Below are 13,127 nucleotides of genomic sequence, written 5' to 3'. Positions count from 1 at the left end.
TATATGTAAATATGGAAAATATATCAAAAATGCATGTGGGTACTTAAATGAAAGCTCTTGTTGAGTCTAACATCGTGATGAGCTTATATATTCAAAAAAGTCAATAGTTAAGAAAGTACAGTGCAATTTAACAAAAGTCACTATTTAATAAAGAAAAATTTTATTTATTTATACTTCACAAGTGACGGCAGTCACATAGTGACTGCAAAGTTGCTAGTTATTTTATAAATTAATTAATGATTAACACGATCATGATCATTGATCATCTTTGCGGTCATGGAAATATAATATAATGTGATAGATAGTAAACATAGTCAAGTTGAAACGATAGAGCGGAAGTTTGTAAAACTAATTACAATATTCTAGAAACGCATAACATGATAGTTGAGTTCGTTAGCTGAATCACTGACAAAGAGTACAACTACACTCTACAAACTAGAGCCATAGATATTATATATATACGAAGGACAAACATATGTGTTGATATGTATACGTCGCCTTGAGTTGGAATCGAAATCAACGGGCAGCTCGACTAAACCTCGGTCTTACCAATTTACCATTGGCAATTATACAATTTGCCATCTGCTAATTTATCAAATCAATGCACTCTCACTTTACCTGACAGTGTAAGCTAGTGGGTGTGCGTGGGTGCTTCCATTTCTGATTCCGATTCCGACAATGAACCTCGATAATCAATCACAGAATTTTTATAATTATCAATCCCAATAATTAAATTATATATCGCTCTAATTCTACCTTACACTATGTATGCATACGCTTAGGAGAAATTTATATACATCCTACGACTAACTTTAAGATGATTTATCTCCAAGTGACGTCCACGTCATCTAAAATCCACTTGCTTCTATTTGTAAATTTAGACTAATTAAAAATTTCTAAAATAAATTTTAATTTATTTTCTCTTTAAAATAAACTCTCAGTTATGAATGAAGTTATAAAAAATCTCGTCAACTGAAAGTTTAATTATTCAATCGGCTTTTCACGTCCGGAATTGTTAAACTACAAAAACTATAAAGCTTCACTCAAAAAATTTTTCTACAGTTCGCTTGCAGACACTTTTAAATTGATCTTTTCTCTTCAATTTGTTGGTTGGTAAGCGCTGGGATAATTTCCCTCCAGATATCGGCTTTCAAAGAAAGAAATACTCTAGCTTTGAGAGCCGAGAACTCAACTCTCGATTGAAAAATTGATGCGTTAAAAAAAAATTTAACTAAAAAAAAAAAATAAATATTTTTACAAAAGATATAAAAGATTATAAACTACAAGTTTTTTCTCTTATTAATAAATATTAAATAGAATTTAATATAAATTTCTGAGTGCTGAAATTACAATCGCATCAATGAGTTTCTTTACTTATTTTAAAATACTAGTAATTTAAATATTACGGAAAGTAATTTCGTTTTACATCAACTCAATGCTCAATACTTTATTATTATTTATTTTTTTTTAATAAAAATAATAATAACTAGCAATCTTGCAGTCACTATGTGACTGCCGTGACTTGAGAACTATAAATAAATAAAATTTTGCTTTATTAAATAATGACTTTTGTTAAATTGAACTGTACTTTTTCAAATATTGATATTTTTAAAGATATAAGCTCATCCCGATGTTACCCTCATCAAGAGCTTTCATTTGAGTACCCACATGCATTTTTGATATATTTTTCATATATACATATATATAATATATATAAATATATGAAAAATTGATGTGGGTACTCAAATGAAAGGTCTCGATGAGTGTAATATGGGGGTGAGTTTATACATTTAAAAATCTCAATATTTCACAAGAGATTTGTTAAATTGCACTGTGCTTTTTTAACTATTGACATTTTTAAAGATATAAGCTCATCCCGATGCTACCCTCATCAAGAGCTTTCATTTGAGTACCCACATGCATTTTTGATATATTTTTCATATATACATATATATAATATATATAAATATATGAAAAATTGATGTGGGTACTCAAATGAAAGGTCTCGATGAGTGTAATATGGGGGTGAGTTTATACATTTAAAAATCTCAATATTTCACAAGAGATTTGTTAAATTGCACTGTGCTTTTTTAACTATTGACATTTTTAAAGATATAAGCTCATCCCGATGCTACCCTCATCAAGAGCTTTCATTTGAGTACCCACATGCATTTTTGATATATTTTTCATATATACATATATATAATATATATAAATATATGAAAAATTGATGTGGGTACTCAAATGAAAGGTCTCGATGAGTGTAATGTCGGGGTGAGTTTAAACATTTAAAAATCTCAATATTTCACAAGAGATTTGTTAAATTGCACTGTGCTTTCTTAACTATTGACATTTATAAGATATAAGCTCATCCCGATGCTACCCTCATCAAGAGCTTTCATTTGAGTACCCACATGCATTTTTGATATATTTTTCATATATACATATATATATATAATATATATATATACATATATATATATAATATATATAAATATATGAAAAATTGATGTGGGTACTTGAATGAAAGGTCTTGATGAGTGTAACATCGGGATGAGCTTACATCTTTAAAAATGTCAATAGTTCACGAGATACAAGGTCATTTTTTAATGATCTATCTAGAGATAGAGAATTTTCGAATGCAGCCTAAATTCTTATCATCATGAATTGACTATTGGTGAGAATGATATGAAATCTTAAAAAGGCACAACTCCAGGTTAAGACCTTTCTAATGATACCAAATTTAACCATAAAAACCTATTTTATCATATAAATACACTGGCCACTAAATTTTACTTATTCTCTTAATAATAATAATAAATTCTTAAAACAAGTAAATTGAATGAAAAATGATATGATGTCAAAATGCAAGTAAGATGTAAGATTAGTGACGATGATAAAGTTATAATTTAACGTTTGAAAGGACATTATCGTTGACATTAACAGGTTGATTGGCATTTAATAGCGGAAGAGAAAAGCCTGGCTGGTAAAGAAAGAATATAATAAAATAAAGTCTTAGATATAAGCAACTACAAGCGCCTAGAACTGTCTTCTATTATCTGTTACCTTGGCCGTAGTTCGACGGGAATTATCGTTATTTTATATTATACTGTTTTATTTTTATTTAGTTGGTAGTTTTAGTGCTGGTCGAAAATGTCAACGACATCGAAGACCTAATAAAAAATGTTTATGTCTGATATCAAGCTTCAGAGACTAGACAGGCTCCTGTCCAAAGCAGTTATTGCTACTGGACGTTTGACAGTCAGCCAAAAAGTATCTCAGACATTAAATTATTGTCGTGATTGATATTGATAACAAAGTCAAGATTGTTGTACTTGTATTTTTACTTTTACTTCTATTTATTGTGACATTCTATTATTGCTTTTTTTTTGTTTGCCGTTTATTGATGCACATAAAATAAATTATAACTCAAAGTTATAGATATAAGTCATGAAAATTGGAAAATTTGATTTACATTTTTTTCTTTTCTTTTTAATGGAAAACTTTGTTATAAAATGTATCATGATTTATTTTATGTTTTGTTTTATCATTAAAGTTAAAAATAATAAATTTTTTATTTAAAATTCCAATTCTCATATTTTTTAATTAAAAAAAAAACACTGCTGAAAATTTCAGGATTATTTTAAAAAAATTCTATTAAAAAATTTTGATTCCCAAATTTTTTTGTCAAAAATGAATTTTGATAATTTAAAAAATTCTACAAATTTAAAAAAAAATTTTATGATAGGGTAAATGCACCAGTTTTTGACCGGTCACCAATTAGTTGACCGATGTATAAAAAAGTTAATTAATTAATATTTTACAAGGGGGTTTTTTTTTCCTAAAGTATTAAAATAAAAAAATATGGCATTTAATCGTCACAATAAAAAATTACGCAATTCATTTGTGACCTAAAAAAATGTGACTTTATGTTAATTATTGCTATTATTTATATTATTTTATAAAAAAGTACGATTTAAAATTATATTGTAAGTTTAGTTTTGTTAAAGATGTCGTTAATATTTCAAAAGTACTGAATAAATTTAATTACATACATGTAGTTTACAAAATTACTTATAATTATTTCAGCGGTCAATTAATTGGAGAACGGTTGGTCATTTATTGGGTTTCTTCGGTCAATAATTGGTGATTTTAGTACACGGAAAAAAGTAAACTGTAATATTCACTTGGATTCCGGTTAATTTTTATAGTTTCAAACAGTAAAGCGGACATCGGGGTGGCAAAAATATAAATATTACAGAACTTAATGAAGAAAGTATACCCGAGTCAGAATAATAAACCTACATAAGACTACATGAACCTACATGAGCCTACAGGACAATTTTTAATTGTTTTGATCGATATTTTTATCTTTAATTGTTTTGATTGATCAATATAACCTCCCAAAATATACTTATAGCAATATTAAATAGTACAATACAAATAAATTTAAATAGTAACTAAAAATTTATTGATAAAAAAACTTAAAAATTCAATTTATAAATTGAATAATATCGATCAAAACAATTGAAAATTATTCTGTAGGCTCATGTAGGTTCATGTAGGCTCATATAGGTTCATTATTCTGACTCAGGTAAAAGCCACAATTGATAATTTAATATCCAAAATAAGTAATTAGTAACTGTCACTATAGTAAATAACGACTCTTTCATCTTAAAAAATCACAGTTTCAAACAGTAAAAATTGCCATTTCAATATATAGTTCATATTATGAGGAAAAGGGGAACTCAGATGAAAGAGAAGGGGGTCTCACTCTAGGAGAATTAAACATTTGAAACAGTAAAAATTATACTTTTAAAATATACATTTTACCAGTCCAAGCAAGTCAATAATTACAGTTTGATTTTTAGCGTTGCGTTTAAAATTTACCATTTTACTTTGTAAATATTGACGTTGCTTGTATTAGAAATTTACTAACTTTATTTTACACTTTTTACATATCATAAGATCATTTTTTAGGTACGAAATAATAAATATCAAATTCTGAATTCTTAACTATTATACTTTAGCATTTTAGACATTTACAGAGCGAATATTACTGTTTGAAATAGTATTTTCTTCCATGTAAATAATAAATTGTAGAATTTAAATGGTAAATATTATAAAGTGAATAGTAAAATCACGATTTTACTGTTTGAAATGGTAATTTTTAGCAGTTGATCATTAATTGTTATAAATTGACTGTTATTTATTACAGTTTATTTTTTTCCGTGTATTTCAAGATTTAAATACTAAAATTAATATAATTTTGTTAATTTTTATTATAAACTAGCGGACCCGACAGACGTTGTCCTGTACACACGTCTTAAATTTAGAAATTTTAGGAATGAGCTTGTATAGTTAAAAACATCATTAGTTAACAATATGCAATGGGCATTCCTCAATAATTAAAATTTTCGTAAATATAAGCCCATTCTGATTTTATACTCATCAAGAGCTTTCATTTGAGTACCCACATGAATTTTTTCATATATCTTATATATATGATATTTATAAAATATTTGAAAAGTGCATGTGGGTACTTAAGGTCAACAACAATTTATAAATAAAAAATCTATTAAATAAACATTTTCCCGTGGACTGAATTGTGAATCTCAATCATTCTGGAATCCACCGGAAGACACACAAAAAATTTCATTAAAATCAGTCCAGCCGTTTAGGAGGAGTTCAGTAACAAACACACGCACAGAAGAAATATATGTATATAAAGATGTAAGAAAATTCAGATAGCTCAAACTGGGATTTAAACCCAGAACCTCCCTATTACATGTTGGCTACACTTTAATTTTTCTATTTTTTAATATTTACGATTTATTTTTCAAATGTTTTTTTTTTTTTATAAACCATCTTTTACGTACAAAGGAAAATTATCAAAATCGGTCCAGCAATTCGTTTTTATAAATATAAATATAGATTTTATACGGTGGTTGAGTATTCTTAAATTTTCTAATTTCCCTCGCAATTTTCTTTCATAAGAACCTTCTCCTGACAATAACAAACTCATCAAAAAAAGAATTAGTGAAATCGGTCCAGCCGTTAACGCGTGATGGCATGACCAAGTGAAATAGGGATTCATTTTTATATATATAGATAGATAGATATTAATTATTATTAATTAAGTGTTTAACTTTAATAAAATCCATTACAAATTGTAGTTAATAAGTTAATAGTTTTTTTTATAGCTTAGTACAGAAAAAAAAAACCTTAATCGGTCAATAATTGGTGCTTTTACCCTAAACTAAATTTGATAATTAACGCATGTTTCAGTTTCGGAGTTTGCCCAGGAGCTTGGAGGCGCGATCGAAAATCACGCGGCTAACGTCCGACGGATCGTCGACGAGTTCCGCGGCAGAAGCAGCGAATCTAGAAACGACGTTGGTGCTAACGGGATCCGCCGTTTATGGGAGAGTCTTTTGCGACAGGTGGAGGCAGACGCCGCGGCACAGCTGGACCTCGCGGCCGTTTTACAGCAGCAAATTTCCCGGCCGGCCCAAGAAGCCTGTTTTTACCGGAAAATCCAGTCACGAAAGGTCTGTATGTCAAATTTTTTTCATTCGAGCGCATTTCTGGTTTTTAATAGCTAATTAATTCAAAACTTAAACAAGGATTGTTATTATAAATTATTATCATTATTATTATACTATAATGAGGAAAGTAGGCATTTAATGTCGTAAAGTATGTTATACTAATAAGGGAAGTTGGGATTTTATATCGTAAACTTTGTCAGGAATTTAATTAACTCTTGTAAATTAATATTTAATATTAATTTAGGGTTGTGAATTATGGATTTTAAATTTTGTCCTGCTAAGTGTGTATTATACTGGTGAAAATTGATAGTTTAATAAATTATTCCACGCATTGTTCTTATTGTTACGTTTAATTTTATTTTTAATAATAATAAAGTTTAGGTAATATTAGTTTTGAAATAGTAGAAAAATATTTGATTTTCATTATATATTTTTTGATTTGAAAAATTAAAGAGATTAATCGGCTTGATTTGAGTAAAAAAATTTTTTAACTAAGATATTTTTGGTATAGTTTAAGTAAATTTGATTTGATTGTAGGATTTTTTATTTTGATTCAAATCAATAGAACTCTTAAATATAATTTTCTTGATTCAAAAATTTTTCTTTTAAACCAAATCAATTTTCAGCGTGTAAAAAATAAATAAACATTAATAAAAAAAATTAATTTAATCCAGAAAAATAAATAAACATTGATAAAAAAAATTAATTTGATCCAGAAAAATAAATTTATAATTAGGAAAATTATTTTTAAGAACTTAAATGTTTTCAATTTAGTAAAAAAAATCTTGGCAAAAAATTTTTTTATTAAAAAAATTTTTTTTTTGTTTTATATCAATATCTTATTTTTTTTAATTATTAATGATGATTTCAAAACATTACAAATTTTTTTGTTACAAAATTATAAATTCTATACGTTCCATTTACTTTGCAGAGAAATAATGCCTTAAGTAATTAATGTTTAGTAATTTTATCGTTGATTATGCTGTTGGAATTTAGTTTACAACAAAGTTAACTCTGTTGAGATAAACTTGAAATTACATTGCAACACAAATTTAATTATTAAAAAACTCAAGATAAAAAAATTTCCTTGTACTTCAGAAAACTGAAGTAAAAAAAAAAAAAAATAAAAATCGCCAGGTGTTAACAACATAATTATTTACACTCGAGGCGTCAGCGACTCAGGACATAATTCATCTAATTAAACAATATTTAAGCCCTCAAATAACACCAAACGTGACGATTATCTCTCAAGTTAATTAAATAATTAACAGGAAGTATAAGGAAACTTGTTGACGCCCTCTGCCTACACTAGATTATCAGCGTGTTCGTAAAAGCTCCTTTATTTTTTATAATATATAGATAGACATAGAATTTTTTCCTGCACGGAAAAAACTAAACTATAGTTAAATTATTATCCCATTTATTATTCAAATGTTACAATTAAATAATTATTGAGTACAAAATATAATCGCAATTTTTAATAAAAGATTTGTAAAGGTTACTAAATTTCTATAGTAAAAATTTTTAATTTTAATATCGGTAACATCAAAATTTACGAGGTAAAGTAACAAATTTAAAACGCATACTGTAAAAACAAAAATATAATTATTGAATTAGCAAAATTTTTTATACTTAAAAAAATTATTTTAAAAGAATGAGAGTCGTTATTTGTTAGAAAACTGAAAAAAAATTGACTTGAATCAAGAAGAAAATTTTTGATCCAAGAAAATCGGTTCAAAAAATTTTTTTACTTGATTAAAGTATAAAAATTATTGAATCAAGTCAAAATTTTAAGTTTAAGAATTTTTGTACTTTAATTAAGAAGATAAAATTCTTCAAAATGATTTTTTTAGTGTAAAAATTTGTCTTTTAAATTAAGTTAAAATTTTTTTTTTCGTGAAATTATTTTTATCAATATTAAATTATAAATTTTGGCTCACATAATTTTTGAAATTATGTTTTGTAATATTTAATTTGATGTTTGCCAGAAAAGAAAAAAATAGTTAGAGTTTGAGTGAATTTTACTATTTAGTTTTTTCTGTAAAAGAAAAACCTTTAATGACTCTAAATTCTACAAATAAAGCAAAAGCTCGTGATTTATGAGATGACTTGAAGAACACAACATATATCTGAAAACTGTGAGGCGAATAAATGTATTAGTAATAATATTTTGATGGCTCCAGGTGTTTGCTCATCGTGAAGCGTACGAGCAAGTGGTGAGCAAGACAGAGGAGAAGCTGCAGCGTGCAAGGGTAGATTACAAGCGCGCATATGGGGCTCTTTTGACCATTAATGAGAGCACTGCAAGCGAGCAGGAACAAAACAATCTGAAGCGAGCTTACTTTGATGCTCACAACGCGTACGTGCTCCAGCTACGTGCAACCAACGCAATTGTCGAGCGTTATCAGTTTCACTGTCTGCCAACTTTGCTCGGGGAAATAGCTGAGGTTTACGAGGAACTTTCCGGACTTACATGCGGATGCGTTACCAGAATTGCTGAAGCTGCTGGGGAGCGCGTCAACGAACAGACCAAACGGTATCAAACTATCGTTAAAGAAGCTCAAAATATTTCTGCTCAAAATGATCTCCAGGTTATTGCTAAGAATCTCTCCAGCACTACCACACCCAAGTATGTTATTTTTTTATTGTATATGTATTGAAAAAAAATTAACTTGAAAAAATTCAAGAGACAAATTCTTGAATCAAGTAAAATTTACTTGAGTTAAAAAAATTTCAAATTAATTAAGGACGTTCCTAGACAAGAAAAAAACACCAATAGGTTATGGATATTGGTTTCTTTTTCAGGCAATAGTGCTGCCTCTCTTTATAGACTATCGCTCACGTAAAATTAATATTGAGTCACTAACTTCAAATATTTTTTATAAAAAAATAAATACTGCTCCTTCACGGAGAAAAAAGTGTTGTTATTATCACGATACAGTATAGTGATGATCACGATCCACGTATGACTATACTTTAGATGCGCATATGTTCAATCTAGTGGATCGTGATTATCACGATCCACATGGATTCGAATATCGAATGTCTATATTGCTATGGTTTATAGATGATTATTAGTTGTTTTTGATTAAATGTTAATTATATGTTATTGAAGATTATTTTTAACTTCCCGCTAAGAAAATCGAAGATTTTCAAAAATCGGGAAGTTGTTGTTTTCACCCCGTTTTGCAAAAATCGAGTTTTCATCAGATCTCGACGTTTGAAGGTCACAGGAAGCTTCCCTGACTATGCCCGCGAGGTTGTCACGGTGTCTGTATGTATGTATGTGTGTGTGTGTGTGTGTGTGTGAAAGTATGTGAACCGCTTATAACTTTTGAACGGCTTGACCGATTTCATTGCGGTTGGTGCCATTCAAAAGGGCTTGACTGAACTTAAATTTTGAAAACTGTTTGGACAGATTCAAATCAATAGATTTTGAGAAATCTTCAAAAAACTGAAAAAAAAATTTTTTTCAAATGTGGTTTTTTTGGAATAACTTTTAAACGGCTTAAAGGTTCAATTCCAAAAACTAATCAGCTCTTAACCTCAAAAAACCACGTCGATCGCCACCAGTCCGGTCAAAATCGGTTGATTCGTTCGAGAAATATCGTGAACGAAAGAAAACCGAAAAAAGTGTTTTTTCGGAATAACTCCAACATTCCTAGCGCGATCAATTCAAAATTTAAGATTCTTCGTGACGCTTGAAAAACTGCGTCGAATGCTTCTAACCGCGTGAAAATCGGTTTATTCATTCAAAAGTTATTGCGGTTTAAAAATTCAAAAAATAGTGTCTTATCAAATCTCTATCAGACTTTTGAGCTCGAAGAGCTTTAAAGCATAGGAAAGCAATCTCTTTGAGCTCGGAGAGCTCAAAATAACCCATAAATTGTATTTTTGAGCTCGAAGAGCTCAAAAACGTCATTGGTGCAATTTTAAGCGCCTAAGTATGGAATTAGCGGGAAGTTGCAGGGATGGCCTTCAGGGTCAACCGTTTTCCTAATTTTTTTTTTTAGTTTTTTCGTATATTATTGTTATAAACATAAATACGAATTCCTTGTATATCTTGATTAGTTTAAAATTTTTGTGTAGTTTTATATCACAGTCAAGAATTAGGTTAGGTTTAAAAATGTTTAAATAATGACTGACAGCGGTTGGAATTTATTTTATGACTTTATTTTTTCATTTTCAAAAATATTAGCCTAGAAATTTGTATTATTGATATATTCATTAAAAATACGCAATTATTTTTATCATAAGAAAAATATTTTTTCTCCCCTCCGGGCGAAAAGCGTCAATTTTCCGCCCGCTGTGCTAAATGAAAATGCCGCTTTCCGCCTCCGACGAGGAGAAAAATAGTATTCTCACCACGGGCAGGAAATAAGAAAGCCTCAGATCACATGTTTGTCGACCTCGGCTTCGCCTCGGTCAACAATTACATGTAATCTGAGACATTTCTTATTTTCCTGCCCTAGGTAAGAAATATACTATTTAATGGAATTTTTACTTTTTTATTACTCCATGTACTTTATAAAAAAAATAACATATTTTTGCGTAAATTAGTATGGTATCAAATTATTTATGCTAAAAGAACCTTTTATGAAAACACAAATGTTATTTATTTAATACAATATATAATGTTCATTGTTTTTCTTTATCAACGCAGTAGAATTATATACAATAACCACGAACACAGTTAACATAGGAAGATTTATTTCTTTACTAGACCTTCAAAAAACGACACGAGTTTTTCAAGATTCCACTTGAGTAATTTATCAACAACCCAATTGTCCATATCGCTGTTAATATAAATTGGTGCAATTATCGCTATTTCATCACCAAAATTGTAAATAAATAAACTCGTAAGTTTCAGACTTGATTATGTATGGTGGCGCTGAACGCGTCGTAGATAGTGATAATCACGATCCGTTTCGCTGTAGTAAGAAAACGTTTTGAGATATTCACTATAAGGTAAAAGCCCCAATAGATGACCATGTACCAGTATATGATCACTCCATGTATTCGTATACCTATATTTGTGAATATAGATATACAGATACATGGAGTGATCATATATTGGTACGTGATCATCTATTGGGGCTTTTACCTTACAGTTGAGCGTGGTATTCAGTATTCACTGTTTCGATCATAACTGTATTCGTATGGTGAATATGACAATACTGTTTTGAGCTAATCACGATACTTCGTTCACGATCCACTGGATCGCTATAATAGCAATACTTTTTTCTCCGTGTTTATGTTATTTTTGATAAAAAATACTTGTTATATCTTCAATTAATGATTCTGTTTTTTAAAACAATCCTAAGAAAAGTATGATTGATATTTAATAAAATGTTCGCTTGAACGTCGGTCAGTAGGGTAAAAGTATCGTTTGTGGCCAGTGTACCTTTTTTGGCCACTTTATTTTCAAATTATTCTATAAATATTTCTATAAGCGTAGAACTTTATGAATTCAATTCGTATAAATGTACTAATTCATAAATTCTATAAAAATTCTACTTGAATAGTTAAATTTTTTGAAAATTTACTAAAATATCAAGTAGCCAAAAATGGCCCTAAGATGGCCAAAATCGGTACTTCTACCCTATAGGGTTTGTATGTAAAATATACAAATTTTAAATGCTAATATTTAAAAATTTAGTGCCGCAAGGACTATTTGAAAAAATTCCTGCACTGATAAAAAAAATTAACTTGACTCAAGAGCCAAAATCTTGAATCAAGAACACTATTTTGATGAAAATAATTTTCTTGAGTCAAGAGAATAAATTCCTAAAACAAGAAAATTTTCTTAAACCAAAAATAATTTCTTAACTCAATAATTGATTCTCTTGACTTAAAAAAATAACTTTCTTCAATGATATTCTTGGTTAAAGATTTTGGCTTTTGAGTCAAGTTTATTTTTTTATCAGTGTGCGTATAAAAGATACTTATGACTCTTATGAGTATAAGTACTCAAAATTTAAAAAAAATTTTAAGAAAACGGTTTTTTCTCGAAACGTCCTTAAAAAAAATATTCGATATAAAATATAGTTGAATTAAATTGAATTTTCCAATCCTTCCTTAATTCTTAATCTCGATCTCCAATTAACATACAAGCAATTAAGCGGCCGGATTTAATACCGTAGTTTAATTGGAAAATATTGTGATCGACGAGCGGGAATTAATAATGACGAATCGGGAATGATTGTTTGATAGAAAACCACCGCGACGGCTGTTCGTGCCGCCATCGCCACCCGAGCAGGTTCCCATGGATAAAATTAATCAGGTCCCTGCCTTGAGGGATGAATTGGTACCGACTGGAATCAACGGGCAACCCAATCTCGAGGATTTGCGCCGCGAGGCCGATTCTCTTACTCTTGAAATCGGGAGACTTCAGGATTCTTTGGATGCGCTCATGCGAATGCAACGCAAGTAAGTATTATCCGAACAAAAACAATTTCACTGTAAAAAAATCGCGCCAAGTCCACGTTCATAAGACTATTAAGAAAAAAAATTTTTATTTATTTACAAAAAGATATAAAATAAAAAATTAAAAAATCCAAGTAACCGATATGGTTGTAT

At 29.0% G+C, this 13,127-nt stretch overlaps 1 protein-coding gene across 4 annotated transcripts in view; it reads left to right on the top strand.

Annotated features, from left to right (window-relative positions):
* LOC123262257 overlaps positions 1-13,127 on the top strand; it is a 96,473-nt gene that overhangs the window by 33,739 nt on the left and 49,607 nt on the right. For all 4 annotated transcript variants that reach the window (XM_044724433.1, XM_044724434.1, XM_044724432.1 and 1 more), the window contains exons 3-5: positions 6,289-6,551; positions 8,732-9,177; positions 12,762-12,977. In XM_044724433.1, coding sequence (XP_044580368.1) covers positions 6,289-6,551; positions 8,732-9,177; positions 12,762-12,977 — 925 coding nt within the window. The remainder of the gene's footprint in view (positions 1-6,288; positions 6,552-8,731; positions 9,178-12,761; positions 12,978-13,127) is intronic.

This window comes from Cotesia glomerata, linkage group LG3 (genome assembly GCF_020080835.1).
Source record: "Cotesia glomerata isolate CgM1 linkage group LG3, MPM_Cglom_v2.3, whole genome shotgun sequence".
NCBI lineage: Eukaryota > Metazoa > Arthropoda > Insecta > Hymenoptera > Braconidae > Cotesia > Cotesia glomerata.
Note: the sequence above shows the minus strand (reverse complement) of the source record. Positions and strands in the feature narration are given on the sequence as shown.